The sequence below is a fragment of the Microtus ochrogaster genome, linkage group LG4 (assembly GCF_000317375.1).
Source record: "Microtus ochrogaster isolate Prairie Vole_2 linkage group LG4, MicOch1.0, whole genome shotgun sequence".
Classification (NCBI taxonomy): Eukaryota; Metazoa; Chordata; class Mammalia; order Rodentia; family Cricetidae; genus Microtus; species Microtus ochrogaster.
In genome coordinates, this window is record NC_022030.1 from 53,668,091 (window position 1) to 53,695,133 (window position 27,043).

General features: G+C 44.0%; 1 protein-coding gene across 3 annotated transcripts in view; it reads left to right on the forward strand.

Annotated features, from left to right (window-relative positions):
- Epha4 (EPH receptor A4) overlaps positions 1-27,043 on the forward strand; it is a 144,678-nt gene that overhangs the window by 94,949 nt on the left and 22,686 nt on the right. For all 3 annotated transcript variants that reach the window (XM_005361557.2, XM_005361558.2, XM_026786217.1), the window contains exons 6-8: positions 15,136-15,260; positions 16,652-16,811; positions 17,855-17,966. In XM_005361557.2, the coding sequence (XP_005361614.1) occupies positions 15,136-15,260; positions 16,652-16,811; positions 17,855-17,966 (397 nt within the window). The remainder of the gene's footprint in view (positions 1-15,135; positions 15,261-16,651; positions 16,812-17,854; positions 17,967-27,043) is intronic.

Here is a 27,043-nt window from a genome sequence, read left to right on the forward strand (position 1 = left end):
AAAGAAAAGGAAATGTGTAACAACTGTTTTTGTTCCGCAATTCCCAAACGATACCATAGATGGAGAAATTTTCTCGGACAGTTTGAGGCACACTTTCAAAAAACACCTTTTTGCATGAGGGCCGCAGAATTGATGTTTTCAAGAAGATCTCATAGGAATCTTTGGTCTGTGGCATATGCAACCAGTACTCAGGATCTCAACTGAGAGCTAAATAAGGATTTGCCACCAACAGGCTCCCAGTATGCAACACGCTTGTGTAAGATCCCCCCTCCCCCCGATAGAACAGACACTATAAAGGGACAGCTCACGAGGGCTCCTTGGAGAGTTTGTAGATAACATACTGCAAGCAGTAAATCTGCTGCCATCTGTTGGAATCAACTCTTTTTTTGGTGGGGGGGGGTATTTTTGGTGAGAGGGGGCGGTGATTCTGTATTTGGGACCTAATAAAGTAAGGTAGTTGGAAATGCGGCTTCGTTCTCCTTCCCTTACCAAAGCTAAGGGCATAGAAACAAGCCAGCCTCTCAAACCTGCTGGTAGCAGAAGGCTTACTCAGGCAGTCTCTGACCTCACTAAGGTAGCCAAGGACTACTTTTTTTGTTTGTTTTTGTTTTACGAGACAGGGTTTCTGTGTAGCTTTGGTGCTTGTCCTGGAACTAGCTCTTGTAGACCAGGCAGGCCTCGAGCTCCCAGAGATCCGCCTGCCTCTGCCTCCCGAGTGCTGGGATTAAAGGCGTGCGCCACCACTGCCTGGCTCAAGGACTATTTTTAGCTCTGAAAATTACTGATCCCCCCAGGTGTTGCTGGTGTAGAATGCAGTCCTCGACTGTGCTGGAGCCCAGCGAACCCACCATGAGCTTATAGGGTCCGCAGGAGAGCCAGGCTTGAGGGGGCTCCCTAGGAAGCATTCTTCCAATGCTGGGTAGGGGTGGGGGTGCCGCTCCATCCACTCATTTCTTCATAGGTGAAATGGACGGTTAGTTATCACTGTAGAAAATGATGAGTCCCTGATGCTTCATTTTTCACTGAAAACTAGGAGAACAAGCAACAGAACCCTAAGCAGCGGAAGTTAGGAGAAGGATGGCTTCTGGTTAGCAGAAAGAATGGATGAAAAATTTTAAAGCCATAAATGGTGTTTACATCTTTCATTTGAAACTTACTCCACCACAAAAAAATCAACTGACTAAAAGCCCAGGACAATGCAGTTAGGAAGTCTTCACAGGATAGAAAAATTTGGAGAAGTCCCTGAAATATTAGTGCTAATTTCTCAAAGTCTACTGGAACTGCAGCTCCTCTTTGCACAGTGTATTTTTCTCTTTCTCCTCTGACTCGGAACCCATACAAAATGACCCCCACGGCACAGTGGAGCTGGGCCTTATGTGTTTCCTAGTGACCATGCTGAGGGAGGAGCTCTAGGTGAGATGTTGTTCTGATGCGGTTCTTCCAGCACTGAGGGATTCACTCCTGGGTGGAACTGGAGCTAGGAAACTTCACACTTGAGCAAATTGTGTTTAAAGAGAGGCTCCTGAGAGGTGTGTGACCTTCTTATTTTAAAAAAAAAAAAAGTCCCAAACAGTTATGACTTTCCTAATGCATTCTTTGTTATATTTTATGACTATAGAAGTCATCTTGAATACTTAAGCACTGATCTAGTTGAAGACATCTATTGGCCTTAATAACATTTTAAATTTTAATGGCTCAGTTGTTTCCGCTCTGAGCTTATACTGCATGTAGGAGTTTAAACTATCTGGCACACATAATTCTGTTTCTGGCTGATACCCCAAAGATTAAAAAAAAAAAAAGAATTTCTGTGGTTGCCAATTCCCAAGCTTAAAATCCCCTCTCATAAATGACTCTTCTGTTGCTAACCTGTAATAGAGCCTTTTAAGAGACTTGTCCAAAAGATAAAGTTTCAGATGTGAAGGTCAGTAAAAGATCATTTCATGGCCATGGTTTTCTAGAGCATCGCATATGGTGGCCATACAGAGGAACCGTTTTTCAAAAGGAGCTGTTTATAATCCAAACCAAAGGCTTCTGTCTCTGTCTCTGCCCACAGTGCCTTCACTGTTCCCTGTCTACCCCAGCAGGAGAGACAGTTGCATGTAAAGTGGAGGCCCGGTTCACAGCTTTTGCTCTGTAAGAATCTGATCCCTTGTGTTTAGAACCTCCCTATCTTCCATAGTGTGGAATCAACACGGCATTAAGATTTGACATCTCGCCGGGCAATGTGGTGCACCCTTGGCAGGCAGAGGCAGGCAGATCTCTGTGTGTTCGAGGTCAGTCTGGTCTACAAAGTGAGTTTCAGGACAGCCAGGACTACACAGAGAAACCCCGTCTGGAAAAACTAAAACTAAACTAAACTAAAATAAAATAAAATAAAAAAGATTTGACATCTCAGAATGTTCATCAAGAGGATGAACCTGGTGTTCATTCTGTTGTTCTTCTTGTCCCTCATTTCCACTTGTGACATTCCACTTTATTATCCAGAATCATCATTTTCTTCAGCCCCATGGTTCTGTAAGCCAAGTGACATTTGGGCTTGGACAGCTTCCACATAGCAGAGAACACATCCATTTGGCAAGAAAAGACTCACCAGCGTCTTTGCTAAGAAAGTAGGGTGCTGTAATACTCTTTGTCCTATAATTTTGTGTGTTACTTTATTCCTTTCCAAATAGTGATGTCTGAATTTTGTGTCTTCAGACAATGTACTTCAATTGCAATGAGAGACATATGCTTAAAAAAAAAAATAGAGTTTAGAAGTTTAGGTAAAGGGACTCAAATTATCAGTTTACAATAACCCTGATTTTTGTGAGTAACCTGTGTGAGCTCTTAAAATGACCATTAGAAAGTAGGTTCCCCATTCCAGATATATATATATATATATATATATATATATATATATATATATATACACACACACACACATATATATGTATATATGATGGGGAATTGGATGGCCTCGAAGATGACTAATGGGACTCTGGACCTTTCTGCCTTTGGGTCACCTTTTTGAATGTGGACGACATCTTAAGAGATCCAAAGTGTGACCATTTGGCAGCCACGAGTGACTATGTTAATGGGATTGGTCTTAGTCCAGGTCTTTGCCGACAGGTGTTCACATCATAACTGACGCTAATTGACTTCCTAGTGTTTCCACTTGGAAGACAGTGGGTCATCTCTGAGACAGCTTTGATGATGGAGTGCCTCATGATACATTCAATCTCCCTTCAAAGCCAAGAGAATGAAAGCCCTGAGTAGGCACACCCCCCAGTACCTTGTAAACATTGCATCTGTCTCTCATGGGCCCCATTAACCCAAGAGATAGGAAATAGGAATCTAATTTTCAAAATTTCCCTGGAACTCAGAATGGCTGATGTCTTTTGTCTTTGAGCTTCTCTTTTCGGTTTTCCTGTAACGTAGTGTACCATTTATGAAAACTGGTACTTTGTTTAGGGTTGATAACCAGATATTTTATTTTTAACAATAGCTACAAGTGAGGCTTGTTGATCGAGAATATAAGGCTGTATTCATGGCTCTACAAAATGAAAACTGATATGAACACAAGAGCGTGAGACCCCCCCCCCCCTTATCAGCAGATTTCGAAGCATGCTCTGGGTGCAGTGGTGTGTACAGCAGCAGTCCTAGCACCGAGGAGCCGGAAGCAGGAACATCAGGAATTCACAGTCATTTCTCTCAGAGCAAGTTTGGGGCCAGCCTGGGCTCTATGAGGCCTCATCTCAAACAAAAAAAATAAATAGAATATCAAACTGATTCTCCAGTTACAAGTACTTAAATCCAGAATGAAACGCCATTAGCAGCTTTTGTTCGGGCATTGGCCTAAGGCTATTAATATTAGTAAGACTGTCCCTGGAGATATTCTGGTTTATCTACTGGCCTCCTCCTCCTCCTCCTCCTCCTCCTCCTCCTTCTCCTTTTTCAAAGATGATTCAAATATCCCTATTGCAAATAGCAAAACCACAACTCTTTCTGAATTAGTTATCACACTTTAAAAAAAATGAGAAAGACAACATTCGCCGATCTATTTATTGCAACTGACCGGCTCATTTGGCAAATGTTCAATGCCTTACCTCTATGGAAAGGTTTACAGGGGTAAGAAATAGAGAGTAGTGCACAGGAATGAGTGGGCAGGACACTCTTGGTCAGTTTCTGGGAGCAGGCTTTCAAGTTTTTTGTATGTACAAATGTGGAAATTTGAGTGTGGGAAGTGGGAGACAGGAGCAGAGATTTACTGGGTACATCTATCATGTTGGCGTTTAGAGGTTCGGTGATTAAAACCTGTTTAATTGAGGACCAGTCGGGATGCTCAGGATGTCAGAAAGCTAAATGTTGCAGCATTGTCAGGACGATTAGCAGCTGTCTGGGAAACAAAGCGAACCCGCAGCCCACGGCCTAGCTTTTCATTTTGCAGCCCTAGGAGGCACAGAGCTCATTCTCCAGTGGGCTGACAGCTGAAGGAATAGCTTCATGGTGTGTAGCAGCTGATTCTTCCCTCTCTTGGCTGCTCAGTACAAGAGGTTTTCTTTACGTATTCCAAATAAATATTGGAGGGCATCGTGGGTCATGGAGGACCTGGCTTTGACAAGAGGGGCTCTATCCAAATCATAAACAGAACAGTTGAAATACTCAGTAATTCTTTAATCTATGGAAGCTCAGCATCAACGTCGATCTCACTCAAAGCATCTAGATGAGGGGGAAATGATGCTCTTTGACTGTGGCCAGATCTACTGCATCCTTATCTTAATACCGTTGTCTTGCTCAGGCCAAATTCTATAAATGAGCCCCAAGGGCGAAGGCTTGTCTTCCTCTTGCCTCAAACTGGCATTTTGACTTAACGAGAAGTCCACGCATGGAGTCCTGTGGTGTTTCTGTTGGCAAGTGTTGCCCTATACCCGTCAGAATGCACCAAGAGATCGCTTAAGAAGCATACAGAAAGTAAAAACATCAGCAGACATGCTCAATGCATGCATAAGGATCCTGGAGCAGAGCAAAATGCAGGCAACCTCCTAAGTGTGTTTCCCTGTGAGCTGTCATGGGCAATCCTAGAGCCAGCCCCATGGTGGCACTTTAAAATAGCGTCTTGTTAAAAGTGAAATGATAATGCCATTTCTTCATCACCAAGAGCAGGGATCCAGGTACAAGTTTCGATTCCTATTATAGCCACTGAAGCTCTAATCTGCAAAAATGTGCCTCTTTCTTGACGCATTTGAGTTTTCCCGACCCTGGGAAGTTTACTAAGGATTTTGGATGAGTCTTTCCATAGCTGATGGCAGTAATTCAGTATTTGTACACTTTGAAAACCTTAATATTTGTTTTATGATCTCTTTGTCATGAAAACTATATACATAAATATAGAAAAGCAGGCAGTACTCTAACATATACCCATTGAATTATTTCAAAGCAAACACCTGTTTGACCATCACCTGGACCCAGCACGAAACACTAGAATATGGTAAATCTTTCAAAAGCTTCCCATGTTCCTCTTACCCCTCTTAATGCCAGAAACTATTATTTTTATATTTTATTTGATTTTCTATTGTATTGTGATTTTATTTGTTTTATTTTTATCTCAGGTTTTTGTGTTTGTTCACTATGAGGGGATTGAGCATCAGAAACTTTGGGATTTAAGTGTGAGCAGAGGCCATATCTGATGTCTTTCGGGGGTTCGGGCACCCTGCATAGGAAGTCCTGTATCGCTGGGAAGACTGACTTCATGGTGGTTGCTGCTGTTACTACGGAAAGGAAAGTTAGCGAAAGCTAACTAAGTGTAAAATTTCTGTCCAGTAAATGGGCATGGTAGGACAGGCCTTTAACCACAGCATTCGTGAGACAGAGGCTGGTGGATGTCTAAGTTTGAGGCCAGCCTGGTCTGCAGAGACAGTTCCAGGACAGCCAGAACTACCTTCAGGACCTGGCCCCAGAAACCCACTTTTGACAGATTGGCCTCAGTAACAAAGTTTCCATACCTCTCTCAAATGGTACCACCATTGGGGAGCAAATGATCCCCATGAGTGGGTGGAGGACTTTTTTTCCCCCATTCATACCCTAATGGAAAGGAAATGCAAAGCTTTCTATAGCTTGGTGGGTGAGAATGCTGGTGTTAGTGAATGGCTTTGAAATTCACCAGTCACAGCGTTATCCTGAGGCAAGTTAAAGTTAAGCTCTTCATCCCATATTCTCCTCATCTATAAGATGGGATAATAACAGTGCCTGTTTCATGAGGTTGGTATGAAGTAATTCATACCAGACATTTAGAATAAACTGGGCCCATCACTGTTGCCTGATGTGGTTTCATTGTGCGTGTCACTGCAGACGCGGTGTGGAGGATCCTCTGCGTTCAGTCAGGTGGCCTTGGGTTTTAACCCGTTTTATAGCTTTGGTTAAATTCTTTAATTTCTCCTTGCTGGAGTTCCTGAATCTGAAATATAAGAACGATATACTATAACTACTTAAAGAGGTAGTTAAGGGTAGAAAGATTGTGTGTGTGTGTGTGTGTGTGTGAGTGTGTCTGTGTGTCTGTGTGTAAGTGGCCTGCAGCGAAGGCAGACATCACCCTTTCACTTACATCTCTGCCCGGCTCTTACCCACATGGGCCCAACACTTCAGCTGTGTAAGCTGTTAATTGTGCAATGGAGACTAAATTACCTCTTTTCTAAAGAGAAAAGCTCATCTAAGGCCGCTGTGTTTCCCATTTCACACGAATAGAAGCTCAGCAGAATCCCTTGGCCCAGTATTTTGTCATTTTGCTGAGCCCACTGGAAGAAGCCGCATGGCTGTGACTTGGGCCCCTGCAGAGCCTCACAGCCTCTGGCCCTGCCTCACCTCAGGGTAGCATGCTCCAGGTCCTCACAAATGACTGGGGATCTGCCATCATCCATAGCCAGGAACTAGAAGAAACCTGGACACCATTCTGGCAGCTTCTGACCACAGATCAATCTTCTATTGGCCACAGTACACCACACTTCATTTGAGTTCATTGTTATGAAAATGCCTTTTTGGCTAAATGACCCTACTTCACTCCAGTGGGCACCTGCTCTAACCCCCAGTGTCCACAAGTGGGTTATTACAATAAAACGTAATTTCTTACTGAAGTCACATTCAGTTGGTGGTGAGCTGGCATGGGGCCTCCAGGATAGGCCGGGTTGGCATCAGCCCCCAGCTGGCAGATTACAGATGAGAGAGAATGGAAAGTCACAAGGGAGATATTCATGAGTGAGTCTAGAAAATAAGTAATTACTTCAGCCAAATTCCATAGCCTCAGACTCGGTCATATGATCAGGCTTGGATACAAAGACGTCTAGGAATGTGGTTTCGGCCGAGCAGCTCCATCTTTGAAACAGCTCTTTGGGTAAAGGGAACTCACATCTCTGGTCAGTAACCGAAGGGAGCGCATCTCTACCCTTCCCACTGCGGCACACAAGCACTGTACGTGAAAGTTAAGAGCATCACGTCCAATGGCTTAGAGCTTTATCCGCGGCTCTCTGTAGAGAGTCAGTTGAAAATAATTTGCTGCCCAACTCTTGGGGCTATGTGACTATTTATAAAGCTTTGATTCCACAGTAAGCCAAAAGTACTGACTGAACACGAGCAAAGTCTGACCACTCACATCGGAGCATGATAGTCTTCCAAAAATCAGACTCTCCCAGTCCTTGGAAGCCGCAGTTCAGTTGTGCCCTTCAGTCAACATTCGCATGCTGCGCTTGCGCCGGAGTGTTTGTTGAAAATACGTGCTGCCCTAGAAAAAAATCACTGTCTGGAAAACATGCAGCCTTTCAATATTGCAAAGTTTAAAATTGATCCATATGGATCCACTCATATTTAAATCTAAATAAATGTCATTTCATTCAGACTCATCTGAAGATTTTGGCTGAAATTTTAGCTGTATGGTTTTTTTTGACAAAATGAAAAACAAAAGCCGATACAGCTTTTGTTTTCCTGTACCTTTTGCTTAGTTGTCGTCAATTTTGTTTTTTTAATTTCGGATGGTTGTTGTGGCCTTTGATTTGAGATAAGAACTCACACTACAACTCTCTCTGGTCTGAAACTATTAAGCTCAGGATGGCCTTGAACTCAGGGCAGTCTTCCTGCCTTGACCCCTCCCCACCCTTCCCCACTCCCCCACGCCTCCAGATTACAGATGAATACCACCAAGCCCAGCTACTTAGTTTCAAAACTATAATGTGCTCACGTGGAGTAGGAACTTGACACCTTCCGAGCTTTGGGGAGCAGGATAGGGCTCGAACACAGTGGGTCCTGAGGTGACTGAATTTTCTAATGATTTTACTGGGGAGCAAAGCAGCAAAGGTAATCCAACTGACTGAATATAATAAACATCACATCTGAGAAGCTTTTGGTATTATTAAACAGTATAAAAATAATAGTACTAAAAAACCAAGTCTATAGGAACTGCTTCAGGTTAGTTCCTGAAGCCATAGATATTGCCAGGCCCATGGAGAGAAATGCTTTTCTCTCCTTGAATGTGGGAGAAGGAAATTAATATTAGCTCCAGAGTCCTTAGCATCTCCGAGATGCAAAACCCTTAATCACAAGGATATCATTAGTGCTGTGGAGCATTTAATTTTGATGCTTGACAGCATTTTAAAATGCACAAACCTTTGATAAGGAGCAAATCAGAGCCGTGGTGTGGAATTGAGAAAGAGAAGAATGAACAAAAACCACCTTAAGCTCTAAGTAATTAAAGTTAAATATACTCTTTGAATAAAGCAGGGATATTTATAAACTGTGCGTTTATCTTTCCTATCAGGAAAAGACCCTTTGGGTAAACATCGTCTATTTAAAGCTGGATTCTAGGGTGGGAGAAAGGTAGCCTTGCTGTGGCCAAGCTGCCTGCCTTCCAAACAATGGCCAGTGTAGCATCACATCCACCCATTCAGGCCTCCCGACTTTGAGGGGCTGTTTTCACTCTTTGTTACCCGCATGCAGGAGACTTTTTATTGTGTCTGTTTGTTTCCTTCCCTATCCACCACCGCCACCATCCTGCCCCAAAATCTAATTTGAATGAAAAGCAATTGGGTCATTTTAGCTGTTTTCTCTGCCCCTATAAATTCCCCCATATAGTTTTTCATTTGTAGCCCACGATGCTGACCGGACTCAAGAAAGCAATGGTGCAGCCCAGGAGTGGAGCCCATCTTTCCCTGTGTCTGTTCTCCCCGTCTCCTTTTCTCTTCCCCATCCCATTGGGTGCCACCGGCACCAAGCTGCAGCAGTAAAATGAGCTGTAGATGTTGAATGGCAAGTCATTGCGGAAGCGGATAAAAGAAAATTGCCGTTCACATCAGTGGGGAGCAAGGAGAACCGCTGGGCTTTGAACCAAAGAAAGTTAAATTTACCATGTTCTTAAGGGAACCACCTCTGTGTGACATCAAGGCACCGCCTTTAAATTCCCCCTCCTGGTGAAATGTGCCACTGTTAGAGTCAGGACGGAACCCTCTAACCTGCGCAGTTTCTGCTTATCCAAAACACACACATGGAGATAAAACCGCACTGCCCCCTGAATGCTTTGTGCTCTGCTCTCAAACCAGTTGCAGTCACAGGCACAGAGCAAATGGAGAGTCTAAATTCTCCTTTTCTCGGGGATGTGTGGAATTCTGGATGCAGAATAACGTGTGTGTGTGTGTGTGTGTGTGTGTGTGTGTGTGTGTGTGTGTGTGTGTACAATCATCTCAGTTTTCTGTTAGGAAGTTCAATTCATTCAATTTCCAAACTTGGGTGAATTTTTCCCTTTTCTCTTCTTGAGGGTTTAGCTCTAATTTACAGCAATTTTACTTTTTCCCATCAGTGTGTGGAAAGATAGTCGGTTCCCATTGTTCAATCTTGGCTCTCCTAGTCTGACTGCAGAGGGCTCCTGATCCCTCTTATGCTTCAGCAGCCTGGTAGGGGTGTGTGTGTGTGTGTGTGTCTATATTAGTGATGACTCCCGCTCCAGCTGCCTGTCTGCAGTGGTCCATGTAGCCTTACATAACAAAACGAATTGCTGGGGACCTTCTGGATTTCGGGAGGTGACCTGAGAATGTCATCTGTGTCCTGACAATTAAGTCAAGAAAAGTATTTGCACACATCCCAGAGGTACAGATGAGAAACGCTGAACAAATTGTCAACACCTTTGTCAGCCTGAAGAGTGGTCCTCTCAAAATGTCTGGAGCAGGTGCAATGATGCCTGGCTTTTCTGGTAGCTTACATTTGAATGGCATTTTACAACCCTTGTGTTTGAAAAGTCTTCAGAGCTGCCACACCGCCCTTCAAAAGAGAGGTCTCGTTTGTAATTACAATTCTCATTTGCTTAGCCTCTAATTGTCAACGTCTTGGTTTAGCTAAATGACAAAACTGAAGTCACAGAAGGACATAAGAGGGAGGTCCAGACGGAGCATTTGAAGGATGACTCACGAGTAGCCCTTAATATTCAGGACTCGTTTCACTGTCCACAGATAAAATGGATCAATTTTAACATTTAGTTCATGATTATCCATTCAAATGTATTGACCACCCATGGCATACGCTAGCCTTCCTGAATCCCGAGGATGGAGTGACACGCAAAGCAAGACCCACCCCTAAAGCAAGCATCCCAGCGGCTTCAGCTTGTGTCAGGAAGCATCGAACCAAGAACAGGCCAGGGACTTTCCCAAGATGGAAACTAACACATTTTAGAATAAACAATTTTGTTTTTGTTTTTTTTCTCAGGTATTTTTTTTTTCAAATCAGTAAAGCCTTCTACTAAACCATTTAGGTAAAAATGCTTAAGTGAGGTGGATTGAATGATTTTCCCATCTTCCTTATTTTTCCTGCTTTGGAGGTCTTCCTCACATGACTCAGAGGCTAAGAGTTCTTGTTGCTTGCAGCAGGTCCACTCTTTGCTGTCTTAACCTCCTTCTCACACAAGGTCTTCTCTCTCTCTCTCTCTCTCTCTCTCTCTCTCTCTCTCTCTCTCTCTCTCTCTTCCTTTCTTTTTTACCCCCTCTTTCTGAGAAAGGGTTTCATGCGGCCCAAGCTGGTTCCTGAATTTATTTACACAGTAGCAAAGTTTCACCTGAATTTCTGATTCTCCTGCATCCCCCTCTTCAGTGCTAGGATTATAGGTGTGCTCCACCATTCCCAAAGTAAGATGCCAGAAAAAACCTCAGAGCCCTCAGAAAGTTCTTCTCTCACAGAAGAACACTGCCTCCAAAGGTGATGGGAAGGAGATCCACCAACCAAACCAAACCTACAGGCAACTGTCAACTCTACATGATCTTCTTATATTGACTAAAATTCCTATAATGATTAGATTCACCATGTTTTGAGTTAAATATTGTCTTAGTTTGTTTTCAATTCTAGTTGGGGCCTTAATGTTATTTATTTAGTCACCTTGTTTTGTTGGCAGGGCAACAGAGCCTTGGCGTGTTATAACACAAGATCCACAACATTTCCCGAGGGGCCAGACAGGCTGTCACACGTCTTTAATTCTAGCTCTCTCTGAATTTGAAGCCAACCTACAGATTGGGTTTCAGGACAGCCAGTGCTATACAGAGAAACTGTCTTGAAAAGACAAAATAAAAAATAAATAAAACACAAAGAAAGAAAAGAAAAAATGCATTTCTAGATGGATTGGGGACAGGCAATGTGGATAGATACCAGTGGTGGCATTTAAGGTGGTCCTAGGATAGGACCATTGGGTTTCTACAAAAGAAGGAATTGCTCTTTGTGTAAAGTTAGTTTTGTTGTTGTTGTTGTTGTTGTTTGTTTGTTTGCTTACTTGTTTTTTCTCACTATCCTCTGAGTAATTCTGAGTATGCCAAGGTCAGGATCTCAAGTCGGTGACTGGGTAGCCTCAATGTTTTTTTAATGCTGGCGAATCTCACATTGTAAGGAAGCTTGGGAAGACAATTAAGCCTAGTGAAGGCTGATAACATGGTTTCACTAACATTTCATATTTTTATGGTTATCTGTCATTAATTGGGAGTAATAATAGTGTTTAGCTTGTTAATGGGAAGTTTTCTTCCGAGATAACAGTTTTAAGTAAATAGTGTGTGTATTTAAGAAGATCGCTTGTTCACGATGCAGCTCAGAGGGGGTGGCCAGCAACCGGGTGGTACGAGAAGACCAACGCCTGGGAACCACAGGGCTAAGAGGAAGACTGGGGCATTCCATTGCCAAATACCTCATCTAGGGGAATGAGCTGCAGGCAGGCACACGTGGCAAGCTGATGGCTTCCAGATGTAGAGTTGGAGGCTGAGTTGGAAATAGGCTAGATAAAGGCAAGGGGTGAGCCCATGTGCGGCTTATGATGTGGAGGGCATCCAAGCTGCCTCTTGTCCAGAGTGGCAGTATGGCAGTGCTGAAGTTTTCTCAGGCCTCCTTCCCAGGGGAAGGGCGAACGAAGGAAGCTCTTCTGAGGAGATGGTATGTAGGCCAGACCTTGGTGTCTTTCCCAGAGTCACAGATTGTCTTTGTCACCGTGCCCATTCCAGCACCCATCTCGAGAACAGCTGGTCAAGAACGAATTCAGATATGACAGTCCAATCCCGGGGTACTTTTGTGAATTAGAGATGGTTAGCCCGTACTTCGGTAGGATGACACCAGAGGCATACATCAACTTCGAACTCCTCCGACCGCCCACATCCCGTCATTTCCACCATCTTCCCTCTCGCCCACTTTTATGACACCTCAGGCAAGATCCACTCTGTCCACTTTTATTTCACGTCGGCACACATCCATTTTCCAAGTAGGTGTGCATTAAGGATATTCTATTAACAAACAGGCTCGTATTGTGTTGTCGACTCCCTGCTCGAGAGTTCCAAATGCCCGAGCTGAGCTCCGATTCCCTCTGAATGGCCCTAGGAAGGCTGCTGCTCAACATGACCTGAAATGATTCATTTCCCCGTGGCGCGATGTCCTGACAACCTAGCCATAGAGAAACCGCTTGCATTCAGCGGTACTCTCTGAGGGCAGACAGGCAATTGTTGCCCAAGGAGTCTGTCGTGTTTTCAGAATCTAACTCGAGACTGTTTTGCAGAGAAAGTTCATTTGATAATTTTCTGATTTGTTTCCCTCCTGCCTTTTCCTCTAATGGCTTCGCTTTTTGATTTCATTTCCCAGTCTCGAACATTGAACTTTAAAGAGGCCCCTTTTATGGAATGTTCGCTAAAGTGCTCTGTTAGGCAATATATATTTTACCTGGAGTAAAATAGCTTCTCACAGTCAGGCAGCCTTCTGAGCCTGGTTACCCCTCTACCTCTATATAGGATAAAAGTTCTATGCCAGTATGCCAGTCAGTAAAGAAAAAAGCATGTGGTGTGTGTGTGTGTGTGTGTGTGTGTGTGTGTGTGTGTGTGTATACATCTAACAAGCACATTTCCGTTTCTCATTTTCCTCAGATGTTCCGCGGCTTCCATATGTCTGTTGCATGCGGCTTTGTTCAACCAGTTGGGTATTACTAACCTTGGCCTTGCCTTTGATGGAGACCATGTGTCTGAACTGTATCTTTCACTGGTGTTTATGCCTGAGTTCCAATCTGGGGTAGCGGAGAGAGAGAAATGGTGGGGGAGGAAGAGAGAGAGGAGCATTGGGAAGGATGTCAGAAGCTATGTTTCCATCTTTCAGCATCTCTGACAGAGATGTCAGGCTATTGGTATCTGTGTGTAGGAGACAACCCTTGCTAGATTGGCTCTGTCATGGAGACTTGCTTTTATGGCTGGCCTGTCCTCTTTCACTCCGCCACCAGGGTGCTCATCCAATGTGGTCAGCTGGTTCTGAAGCTTTCCATATTCTGGTTCTGGTGCTAATTTGTTTTACTTACTATTTCCTGCATTGAGAATTGCCGGTCCCGTGGGTACTGGGAGTGGGTGGGCAAGTGGGAGAGGGTAACACTCGTTTGTTGGAAGCCTATTTTCACATACTCCCAGAGTCTGGGGAGTGAGTGACTATGCTTTCAATTTAACAATCCCCCCCTAATCTCTGGTCCTTCAGGCCAGCTTTGTAAGATAAGATGAAGGATTTCATGAAAGTTTCCTCTTCTCTCTGGGGATTGGCCGTTGGCACTGGTCCACGTCTGTCACAGCAGAGCTGCTAACAGCTGGCTGGAGATGACAGAACCGCAGAGGAGAGATGCAAGCACTGGGCAGCCTGATTTCATAAATCTCAAGTATGCACACACATCCCCCCACTGCCCCCCGCTCCAAGAACATAACCAAAAAGACTGCTTTCATGTCTTTCTCAGTGGACAGGAAGGTTTGCCACTCAGCAGGCACAAGAACAATTTCAACTCTTATAGAATGGTTGCATAATGTCATTTATGTCCAGAGAGACCATCGTGGTTTTATTTGTGTTCTTCATTATTTTTGTGGCCGTGTTCAAATGGAAAAGTCTTGCTGTAATTAAGCAGTACCTTTATTTATATTGGAAAGTGGATAAATCCTTTGCCTTCCAGCATTCCCCACCGTAACTGTGGAAGGATGCAGAGTCTCCCCTGCTTGTCAGTAAGATGCATCAGTACTTGGGGTAGACCTTGAAGGCAAGTTGGTCCTGAGGCAACTATTGCTTGAAACAAACAAACAAACACCTCAGGCAGCATGCCCTGTACCCATAGCCCAATAGAAAGGGTGTTTTTAGGTAACAGGGAATTTACCCTGTGGACTTTTAGAGTCAACAACCCTTTGCTTCACTGGTGTGTGTGCGCGCACGTGCATGCATGCGTGTGTGCAGAGGCCACTGGACGTAGAGTTTGAAAGGATACCCAGTGTCCTCCTAGCATTTATTCTCCATTCACCTCCCCAGTTCCAAGGTCACAGATTAGTGCCAACCACAGCTAGTTTTTCTATGAGACCTGGGGTTCAAACTCGAGTCCTGATGATTGCTGAGCAAGCACTCCACCCACTGAGCCAAGTCCTAGGTCCTTCTCATAGATGGTCTTTTAAATAAAAGTCATGCAAAGCGAAGCCTGGAGAAGATGGTAATGGAAAATGCTGAGCTGGTCTGGAGAAAGGCAGTGGCCAGGAGGAAGATGATGCCACTGAATTTGCTGAAGTAAATGAAACTGTTGAGTGATGGTTCTTAAGATGCGGTTCTTTCTAAAGGAAGATCTTTTCTTTCTTTTTTTTTTTTTTCTCTCTCTTCTCCCCCTGCTAGCACCATCATCCATTGCTTTGGTCCAGGCTAAAGAAGTCACTAGATACAGTGTGGCTCTGGCTTGGTTGGAACCAGATCGGCCAAATGGAGTGATCTTAGAATATGAAGTCAAGTATTATGAAAAGGTATGTCTTCCCTTCTCTCCTTCCCTCACTTCCTTCTTCCAACTCTTTTTTTCTTTCCTTCTTTCCATTCCTTCCCCTCCCTTCCTCAAGTACTAAACATTTCTACATGAGATAACAATCAATACCAAAATCAAATACATCTTGACTCACAACAAAATCTGATTATGAAATGTAATATTTGGCTTATTACCTTGGAAACACACATTATGTTCTGATATAATTACATTTCTTTCTAATAAAAGAAATCGAGACCTAATCTATATACCTCCTATTATTGAGAATGACTCATAGCTGCTAAAATAATGGTATGTTTAAGCAGATCACGGCTGTTCAAAATGAAGGTGTGGGTTTTGATGACTTTTAACAGAAAACTGGGTGAGGAAAATTATGTTCTTCAGCCCCTTATAGAAAGACATTAATTTTGCAAGTAAATTGTCTCTGAAAGGGCAGAGTTCTAAAGAGAGATATTTGCATCCAAGCTTGTTCTGAAAATGAAAAATCTTTGTTTCTGTTTTGTAAGTTTTATTTGTTGTATATAGTTATGTATTCTGTCTGCATGTATGCCTGCAGGCCAGAAGAGGGCGCCAGATCTCATTAGAGATGGTTGTAAACTACCATGTGGCTGCTGGGAATTGAACTCAGGACCTCTGGAAGAGCAGCCAGTGCTTTTCACCGCTGAGCCATCTCTCTAGTCCCTTGTTTTTATTTTTCAAGACAAGGGTTTTTTCTGTGCAGCTCTGGCTGTCCTGGAACCCACTCTGTAGACCAGGCTGGCCTTGAACTCAGAGATCCACCTGCCTTCTGCCTCCCAAGTGCTGGGATTAATGACATTGCTTATTGACTTCCTTAGAAGAAGCAGAAAGACGGCTGGATTGTTTAATTAATATAAGATTACAATATTTTTGCCATTTTCCAAACAGAAAGGAACCTTGTATCAAGTAGAAAAAATAGAAGTGGGTATATTGGTTTCTGATGTACAGTTATGTCCTGGTCCACGCTGAGGAGGACTCAAGGACATGGACGAGGGATGAGACTCTGAAATGAAGATCAGGATGCTGATTTCAGGGTTTTAATAAATCTTAGAGTATAGGAAAAACATCAACCATCATTTGATATTCTTTACAAAATCAGATTGTTTCATCCTCAACATCCCCAAGATTTAGAAATAAAAATAATGACCAACGTCAGCAGTGACCCGGAACTTGGTCCTTTTCTTGAGCCTGTAAGAAATGACACCAGAGCTTCGGCATTGCAAGCACTACAGAGCATTTCCGAGAGCATGGGGCTTGGAGAAGATACCCAGTGTCGGGGTCACTCGCTTCCGCCTCCTACCTAGAGTCAGAGGATGCATCTTGCCACCTCACCAACTTTGCTTTCCTGCAATGTTGTAGGATCAGAATGAACGAAGCTATCGCATAGTTCGGACGGCTGCCAGGAACACGGATATCAAAGGCCTGAACCCTCTGACTTCCTATGTGTTCCACGTGCGAGCCAGGACTGCTGCTGGCTATGGAGACTTCAGTGAGCCCTTGGAGGTCACTACCAATACAGGTAAAGAGACCACCCAGACGCCACCCGTCCCCAGATGCTTTTACTTATAGGTTGAGCCCTACTCTGCCGAAACCCAAAAAGCTGTGCATAATTTTTGGCTAGGTAAGCATTTGGCTACTTTGGACATTTGCATAAAACAAGATAACCAGTGTCTACTTAGTAGAAAGTCTCATGCTGCTTAGAGAACATTTTTCGCAATAGCGTCTTATCTGTCTTCCCTTGAATGAAAAATGATGTCAATGTTAGTCTTTTTGAACCTTCTATTCAGCCATGAATAATGGGTATACTAACCTGACTAATTGAGGGTTCTGTAGCCACCCCACATTAAGAGAAGTTTTCTTCCTGAGAAGATTAAAGAACGAACGAAAATTACCCATTTTTTCCCCTACTTATTTCTAGGAATCTGTTTAAATCGTGTCATTAGGGTGCATGCGTGTTTTTACGTCCTTTGTACACCATTAAGTCTTGCTCCCTGGAGAGCTTGGAATGGCTAACTGAACAAAAGTTTTCTAGATGAGAGATGCCTCCTCCTTAATTACCGAACCCAAGCTGAGCCTACTTGATAAGAAGATGGTGGGACTGAATTTTCAGCATCTGTTACAGATGCTGAAGTTATTAAACGAGGATGAAGAAGACAGATGAGAAAGTTGAGATGACTCTAAAGCACACATGTCCTTGATGTTATGCAGGAAAGCTTTAAGGAGGAGGCTTTGAGCCCACCTTTAATAGGTTGGTTTTTTAATAGCTATGTACGGGAGTAGACCATTCGGGGTCATTTGTCCCTTCTGAACTTTCCAAATGTCTCTTCACTAAGGAATGTATTTTTGTTATTCATTATGTAAGACTTTTGACAAAGAGGATATGAAGGCATCAAAGCACGTATTTTTAGGTTCATCACAGAACGGTTTAAAAGAGTGTGCGCGTGGTGTGTTTGCTTTAGAAGATGCTGTTGCATAGACAGCTTCAGACAGTTGAATGTGCTAACAAGTTCCATCTCTTAGAACCCCCCCCCCCATGTGCCCTTCATGTAATTGTCATTCCAGTGCCTTCCCGGATCATTGGAGATGGCGCCAACTCCACTGTCCTGCTGGTCTCCGTCTCTGGCAGCGTGGTGCTTGTGGTCATTCTCATCGCGGCTTTTGTCATCAGTCGTAGGTAAGCACAGGAGCACAGCCCCCCGCCCCGCTCAGTTTTCTGCAAGAGACTTTTGCCTTCCCCACACAAAGCCACAGGCTTCTGCATGCCAGGGGTTCTCTTCACTCTGGTCATCCCACATTAATCCAGGATTTTATGGCAGGAATTGGGTGGCAGCCTTCTTTCCATTGAGAGTCCTGGAAAATTTCAGCCGGCTGCAGTAAGCCAGTGGGAGATGTCTAGATCCATTAAACTATGAGTTGTTACATTTATCCCTCTGGTAAGCCTGGACTCTGCTTCCAAATGTTGAGCGTAGCCATCTGACAACTGGATTTGTTTTCTTGTATGAGATAGCAGTGGTTATTGTCTGCCTCTAAGGGATGGTGGCAAGAAACTTTGATAGACACCGTAGGTGCCAAACAACACAGTAGGAGCTTCAGCATGCTATTGGTTAACAAGAATGGTAAGGAATAAGAGCCCTGTGCTACCTCATCCCTCGCAGAATGCCATCAGCATCTTCAACTTCTGGTTGGGCAGAGTGTTTATGCCCTGTGCATTTAAGGAATACCTTGATGCTTGAAAGGGAGAGAGAGCCTGTGATGGCTTGGTTGTGTGGTCTTTGGAGCAATCTTCTCTCACTTCTGTCCAGTTGTTCACACTGATCAGTTGCGTCATGGGGTCCAGCTGCTCATCATCAACCGTGCCCCACATTTAAGCTTCCCCACCACATCCCCAGTTTCCCAAGGTGGGGCTTTTGTTTTAATATGACCTTCAACATGAAGCTCTTCATGTGAACGAAGATAAAAGGGACATAAAGAGACAGGGCTTGTCTAGTGTCATCTTGTTGCTAGGACTGTAGTTAGAGCTCCGGTTGGTCCCCCAGCTGCCATGCTTGGCTCTCAGACCACTGGTGGTCCTGTTGTCCCATCCACCTACTGATGATCTCACCAATGTCAAACCAGTGTCTTTGACTGTGGCCATCACATTTGCAAGCCCCAGCGCTTCTGATGCACACTGATATACATTGCTATTAGGGTGATGAACAAAGGGGAGGGTTCGCCCAAGTGACCACTAGTCACACACGTTTCCTAATGCCGTGACCATACCCTCGCTTTCCAGAGTGCCCCATATACAGAGATCCATTTGTTCACTCCAATAATAACACCCTATGGAATAATGTATGGTGTCTCTGTGTTTGTCGTTGGTGCCATTCCTTTTGACAAAGTCTTTAAGTCGGTATGTTTGTCTAGAGTGGTGAGCTAAATCTCCAAGAAGTAAACATTTGAAAGGCAATCAAGACTTTTCCTTATTTGCTGCTATGAGAGTCTGCTTGTGTACATGTGTCATATACAATACATTCTATGATGCCTAGGAGGTGATGCATTATTCCCAACTCCTCCAATCGCGTGGGAGAACAACAGAGATTATGTGAACATTTGTTTGAATTAGTGCATATTTCAGTGTTTCAACTAAAAACACCGGGAGTACAGAAATGGGGGGAAATGAATGAATAGCATAAAAGGCCTCTCTGCCTCGGGAACAGTAGCTAGAGGTCTGGCCACTGTGTGATGCTTAGCTGCGCATGTGCATTCCCAGCACTTGACATGTGCACCGACTGGGGTCATTCTGTAGTTGGGGTCTAGCTTTTCTGCAGATTTCCTTCCTTCCTTCCTTCCTCCCTTCCTTCCTTTCTCCTTCCTCCTTCCCTCCCTCCCTCCCTCCCTCCCCCTTCATATCTTTTTGTTTTAAGTGTCCCCAAACACAGCAGTCATACTAAACAATTAGAGATAAGTCACTCCCCTTGGATGTTCCGCTTCTAAGATCAGCTTTGATGAGAAGAAAGAACACCCACGGTACTCTAATGCAGGGAGACAGAATTATTAAAAGTGGGGGCTGTGGGACACAGCAGCCTCAAGTCTGAGGACTTAATTCCCTTTGTGATTTTATTGATCACTGTCTTACATAAGAGAAGTGTGGCAATGGGATGCATGGGATTTCCAATTATGAGGCCACACACGCCCCTTAGAGAATTGAGTCTGTTGGGTCACCCACTGATGATTTCTTCCCCTCTTCCCCCATTAAAAAAAGAATGTCATTTCCCAAGGTTGATAAACACTGCTTGGTGATTGGTCCTCAATGGATCACTTTTTAGAAAATGAAATGTCAGCCCCTTGCCCTCATATTGATTCTTCCTTAGTGCCGGCCGTAAAGCTGTCAGGGGAAGCGCTGCCTGGAGCCAGGTAGTTGACAGGCCCGCGGTGGAGAATGCTCGCTCAGCTGATCTCCTCCCCACGCAGGCTGTCCGCTCTGTTTTCTGGGACAGCTACATGTGTTAAACAACAACAGGCGAGCAGAGAGGAGACAGGGACCGCAGACCAAAGAGTCAGGCCCAGGGTTTTAGCTTGAGTACAAATGACAGGTAGAACACCCCAAAGTAGTCCCGGCCAGCAGTGTGAGAAAGCCCCAGACTGAGCATCTGAGCCCATCCAGGTCCTTTGCCTGTCACTCACTGCTGCTTGCTTCTGAAAGCCACAGAACGTTGATGTCAGAAAGGATCATTCTAGAAACCGGGCATGACATCATCCGGCACTGGGGAAGCTGAGGCAAGAGGTATGAGCTAGCCTGTGCCCACCGTGAAGTACAGGTGTGAGCTAGCCTGTGTCCATAGTGAAGTACAGGTGTGAGCTAGCCTGTGCCCACTGTGAAGTACAGGTGTGAGCTAGCCTGTGCCCACTGTGAAGTAGAGGTGTGAGCTAGCCTGTGTCCATAGTGAAGTAGAGGTGTGAGCTAGCCTGTGTCCATAGTGAAGTAGAAGAGTGGGCTAGCCTGTGCCCATTGTGAAGTAGAGGTGTGGACTAGCCTGTGCCCATAGTGAAGTAGAGCCCCTGTGAGCTAGCCTGTGCCCATAGTGAAGTAGAGGCGTGAGCTAGCCTGTGCCCATTGTGAAGTAGAGGTCTGGACTAGCCTGTGCCCATAGTGAAGTAGAGGTATGGACTAGCCTGTGCCCATAGTGAAGTAGAGGAGTGGGCTAGCCTGTGCCCATAGTGAAGTAGAGCCCCTGTGAGCTGAGCTGAATCGCACAGGTGCTGTGTTGTTGGTGTGTGAGTGTGAGGTCTCTAAAGATGTAGGCAGAAAAGGACTCACGGAGGGAGACAAAGACCCGAGAGCTTCTGAGGTCACCAAGAGAAAACTTGTTTCTTGCTAATTTGTTATTTAAGGAGAAACTGCCTCAGGCCCACAGTTGGCATGTTGCTAGATTTTAAAGTAGTGGTAGTGTTTATTTATTTTATTGTATCCACTTAATTTGTGCTGAAAAGTCTGCACTTGAGGTAAGCAGGATCAGCTCCAGCTTCTATCAGAAGGGTGTTTTCCTTCCTTCCTTCCTTCCTTCCTTCCTTCCTTCCTTCCTTCCTTCCTTCCTTCCTTCCTTCCTTCCTTCTTCCCTTCCGCCATCCTTTCTTCCCTCCTTCCTTTTTCCTTCCTCCCTCCTGCCTTTCTTCCTTCCTCCTGCCTTTTTCTCTTTGCCAAGTTGAATGTGTAAGCATTTAGGAATTTCTGTCAATGAGTGAAATTACTGCATTTATAGATTTTATTTAAGTATTCAACATGTGGTCAACATTAAACGCTGTCCTGCCATGCAAAGGATATTGACTGAGATATATTTTTACAACCCACATAATGTCAAGTAAATAAATTAATTTTTTAAATTTTATTTTTATTTATTTATTTATTTTTGAGGGAGGGTTTCTCTGTAGCTTTGGATCCTGTCCTGGAACTAGCTCTTGTAGCCCAGGCTGGCCTCGAACTCACAGAGATCCACCTGCCTCTGCCTGCCAAGTGCTAGGATTAAAGGCGTGCGCCACCACTGCCTGGAAAATAAATGAATTGACTTAATTTTTTTCCCATTTTTATTTATTGTGTATGTTTATGTGTGTGAAGGTCAGAAGACAAGTTGCAAAAGTCTGTTGTCTTCTCCCATGTCGGTTCTGGGGATCAAACTCAGGTGATTGGGCTTGGCAGCAGATGCCTTTACCCAGTACCCTGGCTGGACAGCCTCTAACGAACACTTTATGGCATTGGCGATCTGTGCTTGGGTTGTCATTTTGGGAGAGTATCGGTTTTACAGAGCACCTGACCATCTTGCTTTGCTATGAATGTGACACTGGAAATTGTCCTGAGAGCTTTATCCCAAGCTATACACGTGCATTTTCTGAAGAGCAAAGCACCATTTCCCAATTTACATGTTTGTGTTTTTATTGGTCCCTAGTTTAACCACTTTCTTTACTGCGTTTTAAGCTTCTCTTTCAAAGGACTGTTGATAGTTGTATCATTAAATGCAATTTGAAACCCAGGACCTCCCAGAGTAATGATGGGCTCTGTATTAAATTTCTCTGACAACCCCTTCCCCTGTGATAACAACGATTTTTTTCAGTTCACCCTCGAAATCACCCACACTGAATGAATTCAGATTGTTTTAGACTACTCTTTTTCTCTGACAATTATTTCTTTAGCGTGTGTGTGTGCGCGCGCGCACATGTATGCCACAGCACTTATGAGCAGGTCAAAGGATAACTTGCAGGAATTGATCTTATTCTCATACCACAAAAGTATCAAAAATCAAACTCAGATCCCCAGGCTTGGTAGCCAGTGCCCTTACCCACTGAGTCATCGTGCTGGCCCTCAGTAATAATTTATTGTTCAAATGTGTGAAACAGTATGAAGAGAGTGACTAAAATACGCGACAAGTCCTTGGGTTCAAAGACTCTTTGGTTAAGACACAGCACGGCTTGATGACCAAATGCTTGTTCTTCTCAGGATGTCCTAACATTGACGGCCACGGCTACTGGGTTTCCATTCCTGTAAGCATTATAAAATGGCCCTTTAACCAGATTACAAACAACCAAATCGATTTTAAAGAAAATTTAGCATCTGCTGAAAAGATATTTGGTATGTTTATCAGGTTCTGTGAATCAACCTGTGATCTCTGAGTAAATAACACTGAATGCACGAGCCAAGTTCAGAGTGAGTTTGTCTTCTACCCAAGGTTAACATGGTCCACTTTGAGAGCTCTACCTGTGTCTGCCTTTCCTCGAGCCCGCATGCGCTTCTCCGGAATGTTATGCTCCCAGAGAAATGAATACACTTCAGTATTTGCCCAGATAGGCTGCCATGACGTCATGTATAGTCCCACAATTCGCAGGCAAATGATCCTGCAAGGAACATTTCTAATAAGCAACGTGCAAGCAATCCCACGAGTTCAATCCCAGCTCTATCAAAATGCAGCTGGGGAGGAGCCATCAGGCATCTGTTGATGTGGGAACAGTGGCGGCCTGAGGACGGGGAAGAAGGATGCTGGCTAGAAATCTCTGGCAAGGGTTTCTACAGGAGCCGTGTTCCTCATTGCTGCTTCGTCTCTAATCTGCACTTGAGTGAATAAATTACCTACCTTTTACTAATTAACTTTGGAACAGGGAACCACATCCATCAAACCTGTCCACTTGACGGGGAAAGTTAGTATTTTGATAAAAGCGAGGTTTATGGGAGGCCCCTGCCACACTCCTGTCCTCTTATTTATTTTATTGAGTGCCCAGGGTACATCGGCTGGGCAGTTTCCTGCTGTTCCCTCTGGGGATGGTTAATGCCCTTATTAGTCAGTCCCCAGGACTGCAGGGAGGATTGCATTCACTCAAAAGCTTCACCTGCAGTGTAGGGCCCTTTGCCAGGACGCCTTCCGTGGCAAGGTTCCATGTTTCCTTCTGGACCATTCTAAGAAACCACTCTACTACTTCCCCCTTGCTAATCGCCTTGTCCACATCTTTGTAATTAGAAAAAAATCTCTCACAAAGCCTTGCTTCTGCCATTCAGGTGATCTGTCTGGGATGTCAATTTAGACTTAGCCCCTCAGGAGGGCTCACCCAAAGTAAGCTTCAATGGTCTTTCTTTCCCCAGATAATAATGAGCCACATTGTCCTACTCTGAGCCCAGGGGAAAGGGTCAGAGGTGACTGAGGTGGGACAGAACTTAGGCATTTTTGTTTTCAAGGTATTATTAGAGCGTTAATAGGCTGCAATTAGCCTTTGAACAGTAATCCTCGTGTTTCTTTCTCAATATCCCCTGTACCCTTGTAGAGCCCTCTACTCCAAATGACACACCACGTTAGAAAGATCTTTCAATGTGCACCTTGGCGCTCATTTAATGGCAAGCCTGAGGAAGGAATGGGAGGGCCCGCCTTATCACTAATGACCTCTGCCATTTTGTATTTCCTCTGGCTTTGTCCACTTTTAATGAATGTGCTTGATGTGGACACAGTCGTGCTTCACGGTTGTTTAAGGCCACTGGTTCTCTGTCGTAGGTATCCATTGTTTTAGTTTAGTTTTTTTTTTTTTTAAGCCAACTCTTTAATTTCAAATGGATGCCTAAGCTCGAGGGTATGATTCAAGGGCAGAATGTGTTTCTAGCAGGCGCTAGATTCCGGTTGGGCCTCCAGAAGGTAAATAAAGGAGGGCCTGGACTAAAGCTTTCTTCTGTGTATTTTTCCCTCTTAATTTCACTATTGGAGTTCTAAAATGGTCTAAAAGCTGGTCCTATGCTTTAAGATAAGGCCTTTAGAGCTCTGATAAGATAGCCTATCCCCCGGGACTTAGTCCTGGTGATTTCTTGACTCAAAGGACAGGGGAGGGGGCAGGGTAGAAGGTGCTCCATGTTCCACAGAAAGTTCTTCCTGTTCACCTTGTTGAATCTATTTGTTAAGCTTTTTGATGAAGCCGTAGCTTTCTAAGAGCAGTAGGATGTGGTTTGTGGATTTGCAGATACAATACGCACCATTAGGGCTGGAGAGAGAGCTCCGCTCCATCAGTCGGTCAGCTGCTTACTTTGCAAGCACAAGGACCCTCGTTCGTCCCTTAGAACCCATGTAGCACCAAATGAAAGACAACGTGGCAATATGTACGCCAGTACTTCAGTTTGAGGGGGCAGGGACAAGGTAGACAGGTAGAAAGCCCCAGGCCTTTCTAGAAAAGAACCTTATCTTTTATAGAAAGAGACCTTATCTCAGAAAGTAGATAGTAGCTGAAGAATAGTACCTAAGGTTGTTGTCTGGCATCAACACGAATTTGTGCGTGCGTACACACACACACACACACACACACACACACACACACAATCAATCAATCATCAATCAATCAGTCACTACCTTTAAATGTAAAATATTAAGTCTTGTCATTTATCTTGTAACTTCATCTCCTCTAGGAGAGGCACCGTGCAGGTCTGGGCTAGACCATGGCACCTATCAAATCCTTGCACTTGCCAAGAGGGGATGTGAGTGATTTACTCGAAGCCCCTGGTTCTGAGTCCTCCTCTGTACCAGGTCCTCATCTGTACAATGGAGCTGAACATGTGGTTTCCACCTGATTCCTTTCATAGGCTTGTTGTGAACAAGCAATTAAGTAATAGACCCTTTGAAGGACCCTTTGGAAAGCTAACTGCAAAGGAAAACACAGGCTGTTATTTGGTACCGAAATATGCACTTTGCAGTTAACGGCGGTAACTAGGGTCTCTGTTTTGTTAAGCTGGCTTGTGCTTTGCAAACAGTTAGGGGAGGAGATAATGTGTGTAATGAGACGACTTTGAAAACTTAAATGCAATGCAAGAGCACAAGGTATCATTATTTGGGGGAATTAGCCACGTAGAGGAACATCTGTGGGCTCCGAGGGTCTGATTGCTGAGCTGGTGCCTGCGGAGCTGACAAATGAGAGGCTGTGGGAGGAAACTCTGCGCATGTGCCCAGGGCTCTGCTGCCAGAGGTGGGCTGTCTGCCCGCTTGCTCTGCTTAGCGCCCTTGGTTTCTCTGTATTTTCTCTTCTGTGGTGTTAGCCTGCCTTTCTGCCTGTTGGAACACAAACACGGTGGCTTTAGTGAGCCTTACCTCGCCTTTGAAACTCAAAGCAATGATGAATTTCATTGGAAGTTTTACATTATGACACAGTCATACATCAACACGTTTTATTCCCAAAGTGAAGAGATCTGTAATAATCAAATGAGTTGATTTTCTAATTGTTTTATTTTAGGTGATATAACTTTTCCTCATTCTACATAATATATATTTAAGGGCCAGGAATATAGTTCAGTGTAGAATCCTGGCCCAGCCTGTGCAAGGCCGTGGGTTCCATTCCCGGAGCTACACACATGGTCACGAAATTACATATGCGTATATTTGTGTATGTACTTGTTTATATATTTAAGATTTTTTAGTTTTCAAGTCTCAAGTTGATTTTCCAGTTTGTATAAGTAATTCATATTTTCCTGACTCAAGTTTTATATGTATTAAAGATTTATATTTTCTAAAGCTTTATAAAAACAAAAACAGCAACAAATCTTAACTCCAACAGGACATAGAAAGACAGTATGCAAACTCTGAGACTGGGTACCTTCTATTAGAAGAGAATTATACAGACCTAGTGGTCTACAAAATCTATTGAAATGTAGTTAAGTACAAAGCAAACATTTGCTTCCTAGAATGTCATTTGTATCTTGGGTATATTAGTATGCTATAGAGTGCATCCCTCCCCCTAATCCCCAGATGTGGACCTAACCTAGGGCCTTGCTCTTGGTAAGAGCTCTACCACTGAGCTAAATCCCCAACCACTGAAACCTAATGTGATAATGAGGTGTTACGATATTATCGTGATTATAGCAACAGGATGTGTTGTTCATTACCTATCACACGCTAAACATTACTGCCATTTCACTGACGAGACTTAATTAAGAATAATATGTATGCAGGGCCAGCAAGGTGGCTCAGAATGAAAAGGCAGCTTGAGTTCTATCCCTAAAACCCACAAGCCATGGGATGGTGGGATGAAGGAACCAACTCTCCAATGTCCTTTGACTGACCACCCATGTTTCCACACACACAGAGGTCATAGATAGACAGGCAGATAGATAGATAAATAGATAGATACAGAGATACAGAGATAGATACAGAGATAGATAGGTACAGAAACATAGATAGATAGATAGATAGATAGATAGATAGATAGATAGATAGATAGATATACATAGATGATAGATAGATAGATAGATAGATAGATAGATAGATA